Raw genomic sequence first — 22,969 nt, 5'->3', positions numbered from 1 at the left:
GGGTGATAGATCAGGCCTCAGGTAATAGTGGAAAGTGCCAATCCTACTCTTAAAATGGATACAAGAGAGCATTTCAGGTTTTTCTTCTTAATGCCTGCTTTTAAAAAATAAAAAAGGGGGAATTTGCCGGGAGCCGGTCCATCCTTGCTGTTTCAAAGGACCTGGAATATATGGCATACTGTTCTTAATATGTTTGCTCCCCTTAGCGCTGTGTGTTTTAACCAAGGTCACCTCTCCAAGAAAGGTTGTTTCCCCAGGTAGGAATTTTTCCCTGAAGTCAGGGAGGGGATGCCTCTCCTAGAAAGGTTGTTTCCCCAGGTAGGAATTTTTCCCTGAAGTCAGGGAGGGGATGAAACTCCTTAACTAAGTGCCAGGCGGGTAGTTAATCACTTCAACTACAAACAATCATGCTTAAGCTACATAATCTTTACTCCCTGGAATGGAGATAAGAAACGCCCTAACCTTTGGAATAGAGATTGATAGGATTGGAATCAACTGGTATAAATACAGTTGAAACAAGACAACAGCAGACAGAACTTAGGAGAGAGAGAGAGAGAGAGAGACAGAACCTAGGCATAGAACCTACACAGAACGTTCTCTAGGGACAGAAGAACTTCGCTGGAGAGAACATGGCAAAAGATCCTGGACTGAACCTGACTACAGAAATTGGCAAGAGAACCTGACTAGAACCTGGTGACTGAACCTGGCTGGAGAACCTGGACAGAACCTGGCTGGAGAACCTAACGAGGGAACATGGCTACAGAACCTGGCTGGAGAATCTGGAGAACCTAGCAAGAGACCATGGACACAGAACCTGGCTGGAGATCCTAAGCAGAACCTCTCTGGAGATCGAGACCAGAACTTGGCTGGAGATCCTGGCTAGGCTGCTGATCAACTGAACACTGTCTCCGTGTCATTCCTTCTTCGCCGACTCCGTCTACGCCTTTGGGAACCCCTGGACCTGCTGGGGCTGGACCCCGGCACTGGACCTCTAGTATTATAAATATTATAATACATAACTGTTAATTTTGCCTTAAATGTTCTTTTATTTTTAAAATAAGAAAAAATCCTTTATATGTCTTTTCACAAATTTATTATTTATAGCAGTCTTTATAGCTTTGGGTAGATCCACTTTTTTTTTTTTTTATCTGTTATCATTTTCCTTTAGCTTGAAGAACTTTCAGTAAGATTTTTGTGTAGTGTAGGTCTGGTGTCCTCAAATTCTCTAATCTTTTATCTATTGTCTATTTGCATTCAATTTTGAAAGGCGTTTTCACTGGAGACTTAATTTTAGGTTGGTAATTCCTACCTGCTACCTTAAAATTGATTTTATATTGTTATTTATATTATACTAGAGGCCCGGTGCACAAAAATTTGTGCACTCAGGGGGAAGGGGGGGTCCCTCAGCCCGGCCTGTGCCCTCTTGCAGTCTGGGACCCCTCAGGAGATAACGACCTGCTGGCTTAGGCCTGCTCCTGGATGGCAGAGGGCAGGCCCAATTCCTAGGTGCAGCCCCTGGTCAGCCTCAGAGCAGGGCCGATTGGGGAGTTGGGGCGCCGCCCCTGTCATGCACAGAGCAGGGCGGATCGGGAGGTTGCGATGCTACCCTCAGTCAGGCTCAGGGTAGGGCTGATTGGGGGGTTGGGGCGCCGCACCCTGTCACACACAGAGCCGCAGGGCAATCAGGAGTTTGGGGAGCTCCCCCCTATCAGGCACAGAGCAGGGCTGATCAGGGGCGCCTTCCCCTGTCACAAACAGAGCAGGGCCGATAGGGAGGTTGTGGCCCCGCCCCCTGTCACACACAGAGCCGCAGGGCATTCAGGGGGTTTGGGCGCTACCCCCTGTCATGCTGATCCCAGTGCCGGGAGGCATATTACCCTTTTACTATATAGGATAGAGGCCTGGTGCATGGGTGGGAGCCAGCTGGTTTGCCCTGAAGGGTGTCCTGGATCAGGGTGGGGGTCCCCACTGGGATGCCTGGCCAGCCTGGGTGAGGGGATGATGACTGTTTGCAGCTGGTCACACACCCTTCAGGGTGGGGGTTCCCACTTGGGTGCCTGGCCAGTCTGGGTGAGGGGCTGAGGGCTGTTTTCAGGCTGGTGGGTGACTGAAGCTCCCAACCGCTCCTTTTTTTCTTTTAATTCTGGGCCAGCTTTAGCTCTGAGGCTCCAGCTCTTAGGCCTCCGCTGCTGAAAGCAGGTTTCTGGCCTTTGTTTACCTTCTGTATTTGAAACAATGTTGCGATCCTACTGGCTGAAGCCCGGTGACTAAAGCAGGTTTCTGGGGTTTTGTTTAGCTTCTATATTTGTAACATAGTTGCTTAGAGTTGCAGCTCAGAGGCCGGCAGCAGCAGGCGGGGAACGTTGGAGTCCTCTGTCACTGAAGCAAGCAAGCCTCATGTTCGCTTCCAGCTGCCTGGCTGCCGGCTGCCATCTTGGCTGGCAGTTAATTTGCATATCGCCCTGATTAGCCAATGGGAAGGGTAGCGGTCGTATGCTAATTACCATGTTTCTCTTTTATTAGATAGGATATCATATGGCTTGCATTGCCACCAATAAGAAGTTAGCAATACGTTTTTGTTTTTTTTGGTGTTCCTCTCTATACAATGAGTCAATTTTCTCTGGCTGCTTTTTTTAAAAAAATATTATTTTATTGATTTCAGAGAGGAAGGGAGAGGGACAGAGAGATAGAAACATCAATGATGAGTTGTAATCTGGATGGTCCCACTCTGACCACTGGGTACACTGGCTCTTGGATCTAAGGAGGTGCTAATTTAGCCTCTGCGTAAGGCTACCCAGCAGGAGCTACGAAGAGATATGCAGATTCCCCTTCCTTTTTTTGGGGTTTGGAGGTGCCCAAATGAGGCCCAGCTGTGAAGCAATGCAAGCTGCTGTGGGGCCTTGGGCCTTCTCTTAGAAGTTCTAGGTCTGTCTGGCCCAGCTGCAGTTTGTTAGGTAATTTTCAGATTGCAAAGGGCCAGGGCATTCATATGCAAAAGCCTCTGCTGCAGTTTGGGTGGGGCAGGGTCTCAGGGAATCAACAGGGTGGAGCAAACAGCTATGGCTGACCCTCAGCCCTGCCCTAAGGGGCCCTGCGTCTCAGTGTCCCGGTAATGGCTGCAAGCACCTCTGAGAGAATGCTGCCCGCGAGTTCCGAGTTCTGCCCACTACCAGATAGTCCAGTTTCTCCCCGTATGAGTCTGGGTCCCCAGAGACTCACCCGGAACTGTAGTTCAGAGCAGTCGGGGGCTTGTGACTCCCTCCCAATTCAAAAAGACAACCACATCCTCAGTTGCCAGCCCTTGCCGCATGCGCCTCCGTTCCTCTGCATTTCCGCACCTCCTCTGAGTCTCAGGGTGCTTTTCTCTTTTCTTCTAGTTGTAGAATTTCCACTCAGCCAGCCTTCCTATAGTTCTGGATGATGTCCGTTTTGTCTTTTAGTTGTATTTTTGAATTTGTTGTGGGAGGCAGCAATTTCTGGTGTTTACCTATGCCGCCATCTTGGTTTCTCAGGAAAAAAAAAAATTTTAACACCATGGTTTATCAGATGTCATTTCTAATTGTCAACATGTGATTGTGAACACTCACTGGGTCTATTTGTTCTCTCTTAGGATTTGTGCGTCTGGTTGGAGGGGATGGATCCTGCTCAGGGAGAGTAGAAGTGCATTCTGGAAGAAATTGGGATTCAGTATCTGGTGGGAACTTCACATTCTCCACTGCCCAGGTTATCTGTGCAGAGCTGGAGTGTGGCAAAGCTGTGTCTATTCTGATGGATGTGCCTTTTAGAGAGTCAGATGGACAGGTCTGGGATGAAGAGTTCTGGTGTGAGGGGCAGGAACCTGAGCTCAGGATCTGCCCCAGAGTGCCCTGTCCTGGAGGTACTTGCCAGCACAGAGGGGCTGTTCAAGTTGTCTGTTCAGGTGAGTTGCAGAGCAGGATTTTAACCTCCCTACATAATCTGTTGGGGTGATAAAAACATAATACTTTGTTAAAATCCTATCTTCTCCTACCAGCATACACAGAAGTGCGGCTCATGAAAAATGGCACCTCTCAGTGTGAGGGACAAGTGGAAATGAATATTTCTGGAAAATGGAGAATACTCTGTGCCTCCCACTGGAATATGGCCAATGCCAATGTTGTCTGTCGTCAGCTTGGCTGTGGAGTTGCCATCTCAACCCCCAAAGGAGCATACTTTGTGAAAGGAGGTGATCAAATCTGGAAAGCCCAATTTCACTGCTCAGGGGCTGAGTCCTTCTTATGGAATTGCCCAATGACTGCCTTGGGCATTCCTGACTGTACCCATGGAAGCACAGCCTCTGTGATCTGCTCAGGTAAGAGAAAGGGAAGGGCTAACTGGTACTAAGGATGTTTCTTGAGTGAACTGTGCATAAGAGCAGAAAGTGTGGAAAAACTGCCTTAAAAATAAGGTATTTTATGGTGAAATATTGTTCTTTTCATTGTTTATTCATTTTTCAGGTCAGCACAAGAAGTGTTAAGAAAAATAATATTTTAAAAATAAGCAATATTATTTAAGTATAATCATAGAGAATAATGTGTAAGCAATTAAGTGTATATACCTTGGTCATGTAGCCCAACCCAGATTAACAAAGAGAACATTAATAGCACCTAGGAAGTCACCTTCCTGTCCTACTAATCATTCTGCCCTCCCTTCTCTCCAAAGAAGAGGTCCTCAAAGAACTAGAAAAGTGAGAACAAACTACGCTCAAAATTACTAGAAGGAAGTAACAAGGATCAGAGCAGAAATAAGTGAAATAGAGACTAAAAAGACAATTGAAAATGTCAATGAAACTAAGAGCTGTTTTTTTTAAAATTTTCACCCAAGGATATATTTTTAGAGAGAGGAAGGGAGAAGAGAGAGAGAGAGAGAGAGAGAGAGAGAGAGAGAGAGAGAGAGAAGGAGGGTAAGAGATGAACACCAATGGGTTGTCTTCCATATGTACGTGCCCTGACCAGGTATCAAACCCAAAACCTAGATATGTACCCTGTCTGGAAATCGAACGTGCAACCTTTAGGTGTACAGGATGACATACCAACCAACTGAGCCACTTGCCAAGGGCAAGAGTTGGTTTTTTAAACAAGATAAACAAAATAGAAACAAGAATGTCAAACTCAGGGCTAGTGGGCTGCATGTTTGACATGCTTGAGTTAGACTAAGAAAAAAGTCTCAAATAAAAAAAATGAAAGAAGATGAGGCTGAGACGACCCCTGTGAGGCTGAGACGGCCCCTGAGAGGTTGAGATGACCCCTGTAAGGTTGACACGGCCCCTGTGAGGCTGAGACAGCCCCTGAGAGGTTGAGACGGCCCCTGTGAGGTTGAAAAGGCCCCTGTGAGGCTGAGATGGCCCCTGTGAGGCTGGGACGGCCCCTGAGAGGCTGTGACGGCCCCTGTGAGGTTGTGATGGCCCCTGTGAGGCTGAGACAGACCGGACCCTGTGAGGCTGAGACGGCCCCTGGGAAGCTGAGAAAAATACCACATGATCTCACTCATTTATGGATAATAAAGACCATTATAAACTGATGAACAAAAATAGATACAGAGGCAGAGCAGCATTGAACAGACTGTCAAACTATAGTGGGAAGCCTGGGGAGGGGTTGTGGGGGGCGGTAAGAGACCAACCGAAGGACTTGTATGCATACATATAAGAATAACCAATGGACACAAGACACTGGGGGGTAAAGGAGGCCGGGGGAATGTCAAGGGGAGGAAAAAAGGAGACATATGTAATACTCTTTGTAATACTTTAAGAAATAAAACAAAATTAAATAAAAAAAATAAAAAAATGAAAGAAGAGACATTGCAACGGATACAACAGAAATACAAAAGATCATAGGAGTCCATTATGAACAATAATATGCCAGCAAATTGGATAACATAGAAGGAATGGATAAATTGCTAGAAACACACAACCTACCAACACTGAACCATGAAGAAATAGAAAATCTGAACAGACCAATAACAAGTAGGGAGATTAAATTAATTCTCAAAAATCTTCCAACATAGAAAAGTCCAAGATAAATTGTTTCACCTGTGAATTATGCCAGACACTAAAAGAAAAATTAACACCAGTCCTTTTCAGTCCCTTTCAAAAAAATAGACAAGGAGGAAACACTTGCAAATTTATCTTATGAGGTCAACATTACCCTGATAGTAAAGCCAGATAATAACACTAAAGGAAAACTGTAGACCCATATCCTGATGAATAAAGATGCAAAAATTCTCAATGAATATTAGCAAATTGAATTCAACAACACATTCAAAAGATCATACACCATAACCATGTGAGGTTTATTCCTGGGACGCAAGGATGGTTCAACATATGCAAATCAATAAAGATGGTGCACCAAATACTGGAATAAAAGATAAAAATCATATGACCATCTCTATGAATGCATAAAAAGCATTTGATAAAAGAAAACATATTTTCTTTACAGACCAATAAATTGGGTCTAGAAGGAACACATCACAACAAAATAAAAACCCATACAGTGGAACCTCAGTTCTCGAACTTAATTAGAGAAGTGATTTGTCAGAAAACTGTATCATTTTTTCCTCATTAGAATAATGTAAATTGAATGAATCCATTCTAGACCCCTAAATAATTCCCTGCTTTAACCTTTTTTATATACAGTACATGTCTAATGCAGCATCTTTGCTTGTTCATATAACACTGCCTCTGAAATGGCTGTCACTGGCTAACTGCTTTTTGTTTATCCAAATCAACAACACTTTTTCTGCTAGTACCTCTTCAATTGCCTCTAATTATTGTTTCTTTCACACCCTTAGCAACATTAGCACTCTTGATGGCTTCTTTATGTTTTAGAATTGTGCTAATTATTAATTTTGTCAACAAAAAAAACATTCTCTCCTTTGTTTGTTGCCTGAGAAAAGCTTTTGTCATGCTGAGGTATCAGCAAGAAAGGGTTGTCAGGTTGAAAATCAGTTTGGTTCAATAACTGAGACATTTTTTTCTGTGAACAACTTGGTCAAGAACTGAATTGTTTGAGATACCAGACAGCCGAGAAACTAGATTTGTATATTACAAATGTGCAGCTATCATTATATTCAAGTGTGAACAAGATTTTCCTATAAGATCAGAAAAACTACAAGGCTGCCTACTCTCACCACTCTTATTCAGCATAGTACTGGAAGTCCTAGCTAGAGCAATCAGCCAAGATAATGAAATAAAAGACATCCAAATTGGAAATAAAGTAAAATTGTCATTATTTTAGATGATATTATTTATACCAGGGGTCCTCAAACTTTTTAAACAGGGAACCAGTTCACTGTCCCTCAGACTGTTGGAGGGCCAGACTATAGTTTAAAAAAAACACTATGAACAAATTCCTATGCACACTGCACATATCTTATTTTGAAGTAAAAAAACAAAACGGGAACAAATACAATATTTGTATTTGCATGTGGCCCGTGGGCTGTAGTTTGAGGACCCCTGATTTATACTAATAGAAGGTTAATATGCTAATTAGACTGAATAGACTTCTGGACATCCTTCCAGACAAAGCCACAGTGGCTGCGAGGGCTGAGGCAGCTGCGAGGGCCGAGGAGGGCCAGCAGCCGCGGTGGCTGGTAGTGGTAGCAGCAGTGGGGTGATGGGGGTGGCACCTTCCCCTGATCGGCCTGGTGGCCTTCTGCATCCTCTGAGGGCTCCTGGACTGTGAGAGGGGGCAGGCCAGGCTGAGGGGACCCCCCCGCCTCCAGTGCACAAATTTTTGTGCATCAGGCCTCTAGTCTTATATATTGGAAATCCTAAAGACTCTACCAAAAAAAACACCAGAAGTATTCAATAAATTCAGCTCAGCTGTAAGATATACAATCATCATACAGAAATCAGTTGTATTTCTATACACTAAAAACATAACAGCCCAAGTACCCATGAGTAGATGAGTGGATAAAAAAGATTTGGTACATTTACACAATGAAATACTATGCAGCTGTAAAAAAAGAAGGATCTCTTACCCTTTGAGATAGCATGGAGGGACCTGGAGAGTATTATGTTAAGTGAAATAAGTCAGCCAGAGAAAGACAAGTATCACATGGTCTCACTCATATGTGACATCTAATGAACAAAATAAAGTGATGAACAAAATAGATCCAGAGACATGGAAGCATGGAACATACTGACAAATCTCAAAGGGAAGGAGGAGGGGGGTAGAAAGAGATTGACCAAAGAACTTATATGCATATATGCATAACCCATGGACATAGACAATAATGGGGTGCAGACTCTCAACTTACACCATACACAAAAATCAACTGAAAATGGGTTAAAGACTTGAATGTAAGACCTAAACAATGGAAGACCTATAATAAAGATAGGGAGTAAAGTCGTTGACATCAGTCTTTGCAATTATTTTTTTTTAGATTTGACATCAAAAGCAATGAAAACAAAAGCAAAAATAAACACGTGGGACTACATAAAAGGAAATGCTTCTGTACAGCAAGGAAACCACCACCAATTAAAAAGACAACCTATGGAATGGGAGATGATTTATAAGTTGCCAATCAGCAAAAGAAAAGATACTCAGTAAAATTAGTTATTAAGAAAATTTAAGTTAAAGTGTAAAGAGATATGACTTCACAAACTAGTATTGCTAAAGTTAAAGAGACAATTCTAAGTTTTGACAAGGATGTGGATTAACTAGAGATCTCATATATTGCTAGTAGTAATGTAAAAGAAAATGACCTCTTGGAAAATCAGTTGTTTTAAAGGTTAAGATACATTTACTAGGTTATCCAAAAATCCTACTACTTGATATTTACCAAAGAGAAATGAAAACTCACGTCCACACAAAAAAATCTAGGCAAGCAAGTTTATAGCATTTTTTTTTTTTAAATATATTTTATTGAGTTTTTACAGAGAGGAAAGGAGAGAGAGAGAGAGTTAGAAACATCGATGAGAGAGAAACATCGACCAGCTGCCTCCTGTACACTCCTCACTGGGGATGTGCCCGCAACCCAGGTACATGCCCCTGACCGGAATCGAACCTGGGACCCTTCAGTCCGCAGGCCGACGCTCCATCCACTGAGCCAAACCAGTTTCGGCAAGTTTATAGCATTTTTATTCACTAGAGCCAAAAATTATAAAACAAACAAATGTTCATTAACAGAAGAATAGTTAAACTATAGAATATTTATAGAATGGAAGATTTTTTAGCAATAGAAAGAATAAACTACTGGTAAATGCAACTACACAAAACATATTGAAGGAAGCCATACAAAAAAGGAGTGCATATTGTATGATTTTATTAAACTCTAGAAAATATAAAACTAATTTATTGTGATAGAAGCTGTTAGTGTTTGTCTGGGGCTGGGTTTGTGGAGTCTTTTATTGGCTGCAAAAGGCACATGGGAACTTTTTAGGGCCATGCATCTATTTTGTATTTTAATTGTGGTGATGGTTATTACAGATAAGGATGCTGTGAACATGAATGTACATGCTCTTTTGAAGACAAGCATTTTCATTTGTTGTTAGTAAATATTTAGTAACATGGTAAGTGTAAGTGTTCCTATTGCTGCAAAATAACAATTTTCCCTAAATGTTAGCAGTTTAAAACTCTTTTTTATTTTGCTCATGATTTCCTGAACAAGGAATTAAGGAAGGGCTTAGAGTGGCAGTTCTCTCATGAGGTTTCAGGGGCTGATGTCATCTGAAGACTCAATTGGGCTGAGAATCCAGAATGGCTCAAGAACATGGCTGGCAGCTGGGTCAGCTGGTTAGTGGACCAGAGCACCTGCATATCCTGTATAATAAAAGCATAGTATGCAAATTGTCCCCTCGACCTGGAGTTGTCTGGGAGTTCAACCAAGGGGTGGGGTCGGCCAGGGGAAGGGAGGGAGGCCCTGGTTGGCAGCCAGCAGCTACTAGGTACCCCACCAGTGCACAAATTTCGTGCACTGGGCCTCTAGTGATAGTATCTGCAGCATGTAATCTCAACATGTAAACTCTCTCTAAAGCAAATTTCCTAAGCTAATTTTGGGGAGGCTGCATGACATTTTTGACCAGGTATTGAAAGACAAGTGGTTACTTGCACTGCATACTATTACTTACATGCAATTCAAGAAGGTCAACCTAGATTCCAGGTGTTGAACATTCAATAGAGTATACATATGTTGTACACCTGAAATTTATACAATGTTATTAACCAATGTTACCCTAATAAACAATGAAAAACAGGAAATTTTGGCATTGTCAAAGCAGAACTCTCGACAAACAAGGTGAACTCTAATATTATGGTAATATTACTTTTATTTTACAGCTTTCATCTCAGACCCCATCACTGGGTTATTGTTTAGTTTAAATCAGTTTCCTGTTCCTCGACCCCACTAACCCTCTGACCACTGCTGTTTCTGTAGGAAACCAGACCCAGGTGCTGCCCCAGTGTGACTCCATGTCTGCACCAGCAGGCTCTGCAGCCTCAGATGAGAGCCCTGCCAGCTGCTCAGGTGAGGGCTCCACCAAGACCAGAACACCCTCCTCTTTCCCTGTGTAAATACCCCATTGGCCTGACTCTCTCTCCTCAGACAGGGGACAGCTCCGCCTGGTGGATGGGGGCGGTCCCTGTGCCGGCAGAGTGGAGATCCTTCACCAGGGCTCCTGGGGCACCATCTGTGATGACAGCTGGGACCTGAACGATGCCCAGGTGGTGTGCAAACAGCTGGGCTGTGGAGAGGCCCTCAACGCCACGGTCTCTGCTTACTTCGGGCAAGGATCAGGCCAGATCTGGCTGGATGACGTGAACTGCACAGGAAAGGAGTCCCACCTGTGGAAGTGCCCTTCCCGGGGCTGGGGACAGCACGACTGCTGGCACAAGGAGGACGCGGGGGTCATCTGCTCAGGTCTCACTGCACATTGTCCATAGGTTGGGGGGAGAGGGGAGGGTCTTGAGGATCGGAGTCTGAGCCCTGAGAGGTGTTGCTGAAAGGGCCACACCTTACTGGCAGGAATGGAGATTGGTGCTTTCATTTCCTCCTGCACCAGCGGAGGCTCTGGTCCTTCCTTCTCAGCAATATCACTGACAAAGCCATTTCTTTCCTTTTCTTTTTTAAAAAAAATATATTTTATTGATTTTTTTTTTACAGAGAGAAAGGGAGAGGGATAGAGAGTTAGAAACATCGATGAGAGAGAAACATCGATCAGCTGCCTTCTGCATACCCACTACTGGGGATGTGCCCATAACCAAGGTACATGCCCTTGACTGGAATCGAACCTGGCCCCTTAAGTCTGCAGGCTGACGCTCTAAACACTGAGCCAAACCAGTTAGGGCCAAAGCCATTTCTTACAGAGTTTCCATTAAAAGTGGGGCTCACTCTTCAGTTGCCTATGGTAGTAAAATCTTGAGATCCTACTGTGATTGTAATGAATTACCATATACTTAGTGGTTTAAAACCACCCCAATTTATTACCTTATAGTTCTGTGCGTTTGAAGTCTGACGGGAGTCTCACTGGGCTGACATCGAGGTGTCAACAGGGCTGCATTCTTTCTGGAGGCTCCAGGGAAGATTTCTTTTCCCTGCCTTTTCTAGTTTCTAAAGAAGGTGCACACTCCTTGATTCCTACCTCCCTTTCTTTTTCTTCAAACAATGTTGCCTCCCTCTGACCATTCTTTCCTACTCACATTTCCCTCTGACCTGAAGATGGGAAAGTTTATTTGTTTTTTAGGAGAGTGAGTCTACTGGTAAGGATGTGATTAGACTAGGCTCACCTGGTTAGTCCATGATATCCCAAGTTAATCTCACCATTCAAAGTCCTTATCTTAACAGTAACTATACAGTCCATTTTGCCATGTTAGGAAACATATTCACAGATTCCAGAGGGTAGGATGTAGGAATTTGGGGCCTGTTATTCTGTCTACCACCCACTCTCCACACTTCCTTTCACATACTCTGTCAGAAGGTTTGTCAGCAAGCGGCATTCAGCTTTTCCTCCCTGCGGAAGGCCCAGGTTGGTGATCCTCTCTCCACTACATCATTGAAGTAGAGATAGGCAGACACAAATGGACAAAGTCAGGGAAAAGGGACACAGCGTTCTATGTTGCCACTTAGGGGTGTCTCCTCAGCAGTCAGCGACAAGTGTTCACAAGCTCTGGGAGAGAGCGTTGAGTGGAAAGCTCACTGAACCCTGTTTCCCCTCTTCCACTTTCAGAGTTCCTGGCCCTCAGGATGGTGAGCAAGGACCAGGAGTGTGCTGGGTGGCTGGAAGTTTTCTACAACGGGACATGGGGCAGTGTCTGCTTCAGCCCCATGGAAGCCACAACCTTGTCCACGATCTGCAGACACCTTGGCTGTGGGGACAGTGGGACCCTGGACTCTTCTGTTGATTTTAGGAAAGGTTCTAGACCCCGGTGGGTAGATGGAATCCGGTGTCGGAAAACTGATACCTCTCTCTGGCAATGTCCTTCTGACCCTTGGAAATACAGTTCATGCCTTCCAAGAGATGAAGCTTATATCACGTGTGCAGGTGAATTACTGTCTGTTTCTATATGTCCGTGCCATCCCTATAGGATATAGTTAGTGAGACTTTATGCTTTCAAATCTAAGGGATGATTGTAAGATGAGTCTACAAAATAAAATTGGATGAAGATGATTTAATGCATATGTTGTAATCTTGTTTCAAAGGAAAAAATAAGAAAATCCATGTTCACAGCAATTTAAGTGAAAAATATCAGGAAGATTGGAAAAAAACTTGTAGGGAGCACAAATAATATTCTGATAAACTTTCTAAGGAATTGCTAAAAAATTAGGAGTGGTTAAAAGATATGCACAACACCTTGAAGTAGGTAAGGGACAGAGCAGTGAATCAATCTTGATGGCTTTGTCTCTTAAACTCATGGTATTTTACTCTGAAATGCATCTATACCACTTAGACTACTTTTCAAGTCAGTCTGTTGGTCGATAGTAATTGAGTGCCTGAAGGTACAAATTTATACTATAGGTAAGAGGACAGAGAAGAGAAAAAATATGTAGTCACTGCTCTCATAGAACTTACAATCCAGCGCTGAAAACTCTCATGAGGCAGAAATTTCAAGTGTCATGAAGCATGAGAAAGTGGTTGTAAATGTGTAATTTGGGCAAAAGAAGAGATCATATCTAGATGGAGACTTACAGGAAGAGTAAGAATTTCTTTTAAAAATATTTTTATTGATTTCAGAGAGGAAAGGAGAGGGAGATAGAGATAGAAACTTCAATGGTGAGAGAGAATATTGATGGGCTGCCTCCTGCACGCCCCCTACTGGAGATTGAGCCTGCAACCTGAGCATGTGCCCTTGACTGGAATCAAACCCAGGACTCTCCAGTCCACAGGCCAATGCTCTATCCACTGAGCCAAACCAGCTAGGGCAAGAGTTTCCTAAAGGAAGAGAGTCAAAAGATCATTTTGGTCAGTGTAAATACTGAGTAGGGATAGGACATGATACATTTGAGGTACCGAGAATATTCCATCCTGGGCAGAGCAGAAAGAGGGCGAAGGAGAGGGATACAGGATTAGCCTGGAATGGTGAGCAGAGCAAAGACCTCTGTTAGGCAAGATCCAATAAAACAATCCTGTTAAAGAGGAATTTGTTTTACTTCTTGGCTGCCACACCATGGAGACCTGCTGGGAGGTTAGTGACCTTAGGTTCCTATATCTCACACTGAAAAATAGATAAGTTTAGAATCTGCTGTATAATTTTCCTTTAAAAAGTAGAAGTGGAACATTGAATACAGATTACTTCTGTGGTTCTTGACTTATTGTTTTTAATATTCACTATTTATTACCACAATTCATGAACATTAATTTGTATTTCTTTTATTATCTTACTGATCAGCAAGAACTTAAGTGAATTATATTTCACTGAATTTTATTCATTGATCCACTCATTCAACAAACGTTGATCAAGCTCCTATACCTACTATTTATAGAAGATCATCAATGTATATTCATTGAATGAATGCATATAATGTGCCAGGCACTGTCTTAATAGCAGAAACACAGAGGTGAATAAGATATGCAAGGTTCTTCCTCTAGGGGAGCTTTCATTCAGGTGTATGTGGTGTGTGTGTGTGTATGTGTCTGTGTCTGTATTTGTTGTGGTATGTGGAGAGTGATAAACGAGTAAGTAGATAAAGTAATTTTGGCTGGTGATAGAGGCTAGGATCCAGTGACTGTCTCAGTAACTCAGCCTATTAGATTAAAAAAAGGCCTGTGTTTTCACTTGTCGTTGGACTGAACCAAGGACCTTAAATAATCTTGTTGTGGGGTGAGACCAGGTCCAGCTGTTCCTGATCCAGTGCTTTCCCATTGTCTGCTTTGCAGGAAGAAGATCCAAGAGCTGTCCCTCTACTGCCCCCTGCACAGGTACATCAGCCCCTCCCACCTTCCTGTTGGCTCCCAGAACCTCCTTCCTTCCCACCAGAGGCAGTAACAGAAGGTGGTGCTGCCTTTTCAGACAAAGACAAGGTCCGACTCAGGGATGGAGACACCCAGTGCTCAGGGCGAGTGGAGGTTTGGCACAATGGCTCCTGGGGCACAGTGTGTGATGACTCCTGGAGCCTGGCAGAGGCTGAGGTGGTGTGTCAGCAGCTGGGCTGTGGCTCTGCCCTGGAAGCCCTGCAGGAGGCGACATTTGGTCCAGGACATGGGCCCATCTGGCTGGATGAGGTGCAGTGCAGGGGCAGGGAGTCCTCCCTGTGGGCCTGTGCTATGGAGCCCTGGGGGCAGAGCAACTGCAAGCACGAGGAGGATGCTGGCGTGAGGTGCTCTGGTGAGTGGAGGAGCGTGGGTCCGGCTCTGGTTGAGCTGGGGTAGGGGTGGGACAATGGGCTGGGCTGGAATAAGATGGGGAGTTTGTATTTAGAAAGTATCTAGGTTCTTCAGTCCTAGATCTAGGAGAGGGGTGCTAGGAGGACTCACTATTGATATCAATAACTGAGGGGTGATTTCAGGGCTCAGGTGGGAAAAGTGGGTTAACTCGTGTTCTGGCCAATTTCTGCACTCGAAACTCCTGTTTGTCTCTCTAGGTGAAAGAACAACATTGCCCACCACTACAGCAGGTACAGTGTCACCATCCATTCATGGGGGAGAATGTTCAAATTCCTGGGACATGTCCTGAGGAATCTCTGACAGAATTAGCCAACTCAGGAAAGGAAATCCTGAGGAGCAACTGGATGGTAGGGAAGTATCAAGGTGTTTTCATTGGAGAAATGCTCCCCCCTTTTTTGTTTACTGTGCCAGAAGTTTCTCATGCCCTCAGGCCATTGAAGACTGGCTCTTATGTTGAGAATGTAAGGACTTTTTTCACCTGCTCATGAGTATTGCTCCTCAGCAGCTATGCTAGGTTGTTTGATGCTCTGGTCTGGTGGAGCCCAAGAGAAGGGGTTGAAGCTGTGCCCTGGCCTTTAGAGGTTGTTGTAGCCCCGGAGATCCCTGATGATCCCCAGCATTCCTTTGGACCACAATGGAGGGGGAGTTGAATTTATCTTAGGACATGGCCTGGGGGAGTGCCCACCAGGGTCACAGTCAGTCCCATTATGTTGAAAGCTGAGACTTCACTGTTCTGAGCTCTCTGGAAATGCTGGCATAAGTGAGTTTCCCTGCACATATGTCCTTCTTGATATTCTCTTGGCTTCGTTCTTTCTAGGGACCAGATCTGGCCCAAGTCCTATACCTGGCATCTTCTCCCTGTCTGGGACCCTTTGCCTCATCTTAGGGGCCCTTCTCTTCCTGGTCCTCATCATCCTGGCGATTCAGCTGTACAGAGGTAGAGTGGAGCACAGAGGTGGGTAATATGGAAAATGTATGGAGGCAGGAAATGGGGCCAGGTGTGACAAGGGGAAAATTGGGCAAGGTATCTGTTCTTACCCCATTGGTTTGCAAAATCCATGTGCCCCATGTTAGCCTCTAAGGGCAGAATTTATAGAAGTTCTTAAGAATGGGATGTGGCCTGGCTGCAGTGGCTCAGTGGTTGACTGTTGATCTATGAACCAGAAGGTCACAGTTTGATTCCCAGTTGGGGCACATGCCCAGGTTGCGGGCTCCATCCCAAGTAGCAGGTGTGCAGGAGGAGGCTGATCAATGATTCTCTTTCATCATTTATGTTTCTATCTCTCTCTCCCTCTCCCTTTCTCACTGAAATAAATAAAAATATATATATTAAAAAAAAGAATGGGGTGTGAGCACTCATAATCGTGGCTTTTTATGTGAGACAAGAAAGGGTAAAAGCTGAGCTTTGGATACAGGGTCAGACAAAGGTAGAAGGTGCAGACCTGGTGCATGGGTATAAGACTATATAGGGCAGCGGTTCTCAACCTGTGGGTTGCGACCCCTTTGGCGGTTGAATGACCCTTTCACAGGGGTCGCCTAAGACCATCCTGCATATCAGATATTTACATTATGATTCATAACAATAGCAACATTACAGTTATGAAGTAGCAATGAAAATAATTTTATGGTTGGGTCACAACATGCGGAACTGTATTTAAAGGGCCAGAGGGTTGAGAACCACTAATATAGGGCTCCTGGAAGCTGTGAGGGTTTTTCCATGTGTGAGCATCGGGGATAATGAAGGTGTCTCAGGTGGCAATCTCTGACCTGCTGGTCGTTTTCTCAGCCTTATCCAATTTAGAATATGCTCTTGATGAAGCCATGTATGAGGAAATTGATTATCGGGTATCGCCGCAGAAAGAAGCTCTACTGAGCAGCCCAGGTGAGTGTCCCTGCTTTGCTCTCCTGGGACCTCTACTTTTCAGCCACCTGCTGGTTATGGTCCAGGTCTTCTCCGCTTCTGCAGACCCCACATGTACCCTAGGCTCACAGAGGCAGGATGAGCCTCTCCAGAGCTCCTGTGAGCTCTGACCCTTCCCTTGACTCTGTAAGAGCCATGCTAGCCCCAGCATTTCTTCTCAGCCTTACTGTGGAGCCTATGGGTGTGGGAAGGGTTGTTTGCCCCAACCTGCACGACTAGGGTTCAGGATCTGAAGGAGGGGCCGATGCACAAATGAAAATACTATATAAGAAATATTAATTTAGAAGGCATGGGGGGCCAGGTGGAGACCTCTCTTTTGGAGAGGCATACTGAAACCTGGCCTTACCGCTTTTTATTCAGTTTTAGATACACATCTTGCCCTCAGTAAAGCACGGCAAACAGGTAGCAGACGGACCATCTCTAAGGGCAATAATGATCAGTAAAGATCAGTAAGGTCCAGTAAACATTTACTTTGAGGCTATTAGGTCAGGAAATTTCTTTGAGCCACTACAATCTCAACAGAACAATGATGCTTGACATTAGCCCTGCTAATCGACCAAGGCCCATCTGCCTCCGAGTTCCTTGGTGCTCTCTCATGATAGTATCGGTAGTGGATGGCTTCCCGCAGTTGTTTTTTTGGTTTTTGTTTTTGTGATTTTTTCCTCCACAGTAGGGTTTCTGTCAAATGACTCAGTGAAAAAAAATGCCATATTACACCAGAGATGGTGAGAAAAGTGACTATAAATATGTTCTAGGTAGTTGAGGTAGATCTGTCTTGGCCGGATAGTGGGGGCAGAAGAATTTCCCTCAGAGATGAGAGTCAAGGGAAATAGTTTTTCTTTGACTAAGATTAGAGGGGTCGCTTCCTCTTCTCTGGTGGCTTTGAAATGCCTCATGTCGGGGCCAGGCTCTCGGTGTCCAGAACCAACCCCATTCAGCCACAGCAGGCACAAATTGTTTTTTAAAAAATAACATCTGGAAAGTATGATCTGGTAAAATATTTTAGTAATGCTTTTTGGTATAAGAGTCCTTTGAAAATATGAAGTTTTAATCAAGAAATATTGAAATATTTGGATAAATTTCTGGTTTATTGGCCCATAAAAATGAAATATATGGCCTTAGAAAAGACCTGTTAAATCATGGGGCAAATGGTGCCTCTGATTAGCAACCACCAGAATCTCTGGGTCAGAAAGGATTCTAGGCATTACCTAAATCAGTGATGGCGAACCTTTTGAGCTCGGCATGTCAGCATTTTGAAAAACCCTAACTTAACTCTGGTGCCGTGTCACATATAGAAATTTTTTGATATTTGCAACCATAGTAAGACAAAGATTTATATTATTGATATTTATTTTATATATTTAAATGCCATTTAACAAAGAAAAATCACCTCTGACACGCATGTCATAGGTTCGCCATCACTGACCTAAATCAATCCATTTACTGTGGTTTCACCTGACCCCTCGTCTGCCCTTAGAGCCCTCAGCTCAGAGGACTGATGCCTTTAGCGAGATTTACGATGATGCTGAGGAGGTACCAGTGCCCCAGGCTCCTTCTGCCTCTCAGATGAACGAGTGGGAAGTGTCCTTAGAGGAGAATGGAGTGAGAATTTTTCAGACAGGTGAGTGGGATTACTTGATCCCTGTCATATTTTGTCTCTGGCCTGGAAAGGATGAATTTGATCTCTTCAATGCCCATTCTTATCGTAGATTCAAAATTTGGATGACCTAATATGTTTGATAGCATCACTTAGACCAGTGGTCAGCAAACTGCGGCTCGTGAGCCACATGTGGCTCTTTGGCCCCTTGAGTGTGGCTCTTCCACAAAATACCACGTGCGGGTACGCATGTACAGTGTGATTGAAACTTCATGGCCCATGCACAGAAGTCGGTATTTTGTGGAACAGCCACACTCAAGGGGCCAAAGAGCCGCATGTGGCTTGCAAGCTGCCATTTGCCGACCACTGAAGACCATTTTCATTTCTTTAATGCTTTCAGATTCCTTGGGAGGGAGGAAGCACTCTGTAGTCTTTTTATCTGTGTTTTCATCACTTTATCCTCAATGTGCCTGCATTAAGGCTTGCAGATTGAGCGTATTTACCAAATCCAAAAATGAAACAACTGTTCTTTTAACATTTTTGTGTTGTCTTATACATAAATGGCAGTAAGGGATTTAAAAAAAATTGCAATATTGGAATATTGGAATTTGTGAGACATTTTGATAATTTAAGATGTACTATGATCATATATGTTAGCTCTAACAAGGTCTATGATATATGGTGACCTTAAAAATTAAAGCCAGTGTGGTGGATTATAGACTCAGAATTTGTAGGCAGCTAAGGCCTAATCCTCTCTAGACATTTAATGGCCAAATGAAGATACTCATTCTTCAGAGAAGAGTGTCCATCTGAGGGTTCAAGTGATTCCATGGGGCAACTGTGAAGGAATTCTGTGATTGTTTTTGTTGACATCTGGGAACATAAATCAAGGCCAGCAAGAGCAGACTTGGATTTTCAGTGAAGAATTGAGATTTCTCCAGATATGGTCTCCTGTCTCCTTCTTGTGAATGCAGACCTGAAAATTGTGAAAGAAGCTTTCACATTTTGTCATGTAATTCTCACCATTCTTGGGTTATCTCCCTGTTAAGTGTGTAAACCAGGAAAAAGGTCTTTAGAGAGTGTATGTCCTGGTCACAGATCTCCTGTGATCCAGGGTTTCCCAGATAAGCTGTGGCCCCAGAGACCCACATGGACTGGGTCCTGATAGGATAGCCCTGGTACACCCTTGCTGTAACTAATATTAAATAGTCGGAGCCTACTTGAGCAGTGATAGGTCCCCAGAAATGCTTTTTTATTACCATTTACTAGACTTACTTCTACTTTGGGGCACTGTCCTGTGCCTCTATCACAGTTCTAATTAAACTTCACTTTACTGTTGTAGGCTCCTCTCTGTACTTCCCTGGAGGGGCAGCTCATCCTAGGAAAGAAGATAGTCCCTGGCTGCTCCAGGGGGGAGAAGAGGATCCTGAGTATGACGACGCTGAACTAAGTGTTGTTGGAACATCTACAGTAGCTTTCCATGCTGTTGTGTTAAAAAAGAGATGAGGCCTCAGATAGTCTGTCTCTATTCCAATAGGGTAGTACTGACCTATAATTATATCATATGGAAATTGCTCAAAATTAACTATTCTGAATGGAGCACTTTTTGCTTTGTTGATAAATTAGCAAGTTTGATCTAATTGCTCTTCGAGGAGTGGTCCTCAATCAGTTTCCCTATGAAGATATTGGGAACTGACCTGTTTATTCATCTCCCCCACAAACTACTCATGGCATTAACTTTGCCCAGGCTCATGGGTGCTCAGGTCATTCTTGCTTAGACAAGGGACTCTAAAGTTGGTCCACACTCATACCCTCATCCCTCATGCCTAGCAAGATGAACTCATAAAAAAAATCCTGAACATTCATGTATGCTCTTTGCTGAGATGTCACATCATCTGTTTTTAAACAATTTATAGAAACCAGACTTGGGTGTGAATTTCAAAGTTGAGGGTGAGAGGCTGGCTAGTAAGAGAGAATGAGTAAAGCTTTCCTTACTCTGTCCAAACTTTCACGGAACAATTAAAAATGTAATTTTATACAACTGTTTCTTCTTTTTTCACCTCTAATTTCCTAAGCTGCTTTTCATTTATTACTCAAGCTCATACAGTCTCCTTACGTTTTCCTCATGTCAAGTTGGTTATGAAATCCTTTTAAATTCTGACTTTCCTCTCCATTCCTTTCTCATATTTATTTAGGACATTGCCATTTATTGTCTGTTTAATTATAAAGCCTTCTAAGCAAATTATATAAACTCATCTCTTTTTATTGCAAGTTGATGGAGGACAAATTGGCACTCACCCACAGACCTGCATCCAAGTAGGCAAGAAAACAAGGAAGAGGAGACCTAGTCATTGGAAACCCAGAAGGAATACAGACAGAAAAAACAAGAACTTTTGGCTACATGAGTTTTGCAGATTGGATGAAAGGATCTGACATGATTAAACTAATAGAAAAATAATTTCAGACCAGTGGGCTTCTCTGAAAATATGTTGCTTTAAGGTTGCTTTGATCTGGTGACTATTTAAAATACACATGTGGCTTTGCTGTGATTCTTCAGAGTAAAGAGATATTCTGTAACAGTGGCCAAATAAAGATTACATCTTCAAAACTCCACCACAATAAATGTGTGGAGAGGTTGATGAACTAATATAAGAACTAATATAAGAAGTGAGCTGAGCCCACCTAATTACTTAACTGGTGGTTATGGATGCCGTCTGGGGCGGGATGTGTGTGTGTGTGTGTGTGTGTGTATTAACTATACTCATTCTTGTAATCTTCATAAATTGTAGTAGGTCATTGGGATTAGAAGGTGGCCAGGGCTTCTCCCAGTGCAATATACATGGCCATTGGTCATAGGAAAATGACAAAAACAATGAAAAGTAAAGTATACCCACCAAAATTATGAGATTTTTACTTCTGATGCATGGTGTCAATGAAGCCACAAAAGAGAGATGGCTGCTATAATTTTTGGTGATAAAAATTAGGAAAATTTAAGGAAGCGAGAGTTAGGATAAGCTTCACCACCCAGATTTGGGAGGGTTCCAGGGTTTATGGATTGGGTGATCAAAAAGCAGCCAGGAGTTGGTGAACAGATTTTCAGAGTGTTTAGACTTAGGGAGAAAAGCAGCAATCACTTCAAATGATCTATGTTGCTTATGAATGAGCCTTTTGTGAGGGTGTGATAATGGAAGATATACCATTCCAGGGCATGCAACAAAAACCAGAAAACTTCTCTGCTTAGTAGTAACTATGACAAAGCAGCAGAATATCTTGATAAATAAAAACCAAGAAGATTTATTGTTAACAGACTTTCACTACAAAAAATGGTAAAGGAAATTCTTTAGGCTGGAGGTAAATGACAGAGATGGAAACAGTTCTATAGGAAGTAATAATTAGAAAATATACAAGAAACTATGAAAGGTCATATTTTTTCTTAATTTCTACAAAAAATATATGACTATTTGAGGAAAAAATCATAAAGATGTAGTATAGTCATTAAAATCCATGTGAGATATAACATATATGACAGCAATAGCACCAAGGATGGAAGTAAATAGAGCCACATTGTTGCAAAGTTCTTACATTTTACTTGATATAGTACAATATTACCTCTAAGGAGACTATGATAAGATAGTGGTGCATGTTCTAATGCCTAGAGAAACCACTATATTGATGTAAAGATATATAGCTAAAAAGCCAGTAGAGGAATTAAAACAGGATATAAAATATATTAAATTAACTTAAAAGAAGGCAGAAAGAGATGAACAAAAGAGATATAGCACAAATAGAAAATAGAGAGCAAAATGGTAGTGCTAAATCCAACCATATTATAATTATACTAGAGGCCTGGTGCATGGATTTGTGCACTGGGAGGGGGGGGGGGGGGCGTCCCTTGGCCTATGGGGATTGGGCCGAAACCAGCTCTCCAATATCCCCTGAGGAGTCCTGGATTGCAAGAGGGCAGTTCTTGGGTGACTCACCCTGTAATTGGGCTACCTCCTCTCTAGTTCTAGGTGCGTCACCCGAGAAATGAGAACCACAGCTACCAAGTCACTGCAGCTTGGCAGCTCCTGCATTGAGCGTCTTCCCCCTGGTGGTCAGTGTGCCTCATAGCTATCGGTCGGACAGTCAAATGGTCAGATGGTCGCTTAGGCTTTTATATATATACATTAAATGTAAATGAACCAAATTGTCTAATTAAAAGGCATAGGTTGACTACTACACATCTATTAGAGCAGCTAAAATGAATAATAGTGATTATATCAAATGCTAATGAAGATGAAGAGAAGCTGGTTCTCTCATATATTGCTGGTGGAATATAGCCAATCTCAAAAGCAGTTTGGCAATTTCTTCAAACTAAACATGCACTTGCCATATGATGCAGCCATTACATTTTTGGGCATTTATCCAAGAGAAATAGAACCTTATGTTCACACAAAACCTGCACACAAATGTTCTTAGCAGTTTTATTTGTAATAACAAAATTCTGCGATACAGTCCAAATGTCTTCAATGGGTCAATGGTTGAACAAACTCTGATGCATCCATACAATGGAATACTTTTCAGCAATATAAAGAAATGACCTATTGATACATATAACAACATGAATGGGCTT

General features: G+C 43.1%; 1 protein-coding gene across 2 annotated transcripts in view; it reads left to right on the top strand.

Annotated features, from left to right (window-relative positions):
* The window catches only part of LOC308513274 (antigen WC1.1-like), a 40,776-nt gene extending 19,804 nt beyond the window's left edge, over window positions 1-20,972 (top strand). The window contains exons 4-16 of one of the 2 annotated variants that reach the window (XM_081083171.1): window positions 3,611-3,919; window positions 4,013-4,330; window positions 10,393-10,482; window positions 10,561-10,875; window positions 12,182-12,496; window positions 14,330-14,371; window positions 14,463-14,777; window positions 15,034-15,066; window positions 15,654-15,791; window positions 16,623-16,718; window positions 18,235-18,378; window positions 19,697-19,784; window positions 20,627-20,971. In XM_081083171.1, the coding sequence (XP_080939297.1) occupies window positions 3,611-3,919; window positions 4,013-4,330; window positions 10,393-10,482; window positions 10,561-10,875; window positions 12,182-12,496; window positions 14,330-14,371; window positions 14,463-14,777; window positions 15,034-15,066; window positions 15,654-15,791; window positions 16,623-16,718; window positions 18,235-18,378; window positions 19,697-19,784; window positions 20,627-20,630 (2,207 nt within the window). In that variant the 3' untranslated portion in view covers window positions 20,631-20,971. Of the gene's footprint in view, window positions 1-3,610; window positions 3,920-4,012; window positions 4,331-10,392; window positions 10,483-10,560; window positions 10,876-12,181; window positions 12,497-14,329; window positions 14,372-14,462; window positions 14,778-15,033; window positions 15,067-15,653; window positions 15,792-16,622; window positions 16,719-18,234; window positions 18,379-19,696; window positions 19,785-20,626 lie in introns of both variants that reach the window. The other variant, XM_081083170.1, reaches the window with a different exon arrangement.
* The last annotated feature ends 1,997 nt before the right edge of the window (window positions 20,973-22,969 follow it).

Source organism: Myotis nattereri, assembly GCF_964212035.1.
Source record: "Myotis nattereri genome assembly, chromosome: 2".
Lineage (NCBI taxonomy): Eukaryota > Metazoa > Chordata > Mammalia > Chiroptera > Vespertilionidae > Myotis > Myotis nattereri.
The sequence above is the reverse complement of the archived record's forward strand: the minus strand, read 5'-3'. Positions and strand labels throughout refer to the sequence as shown.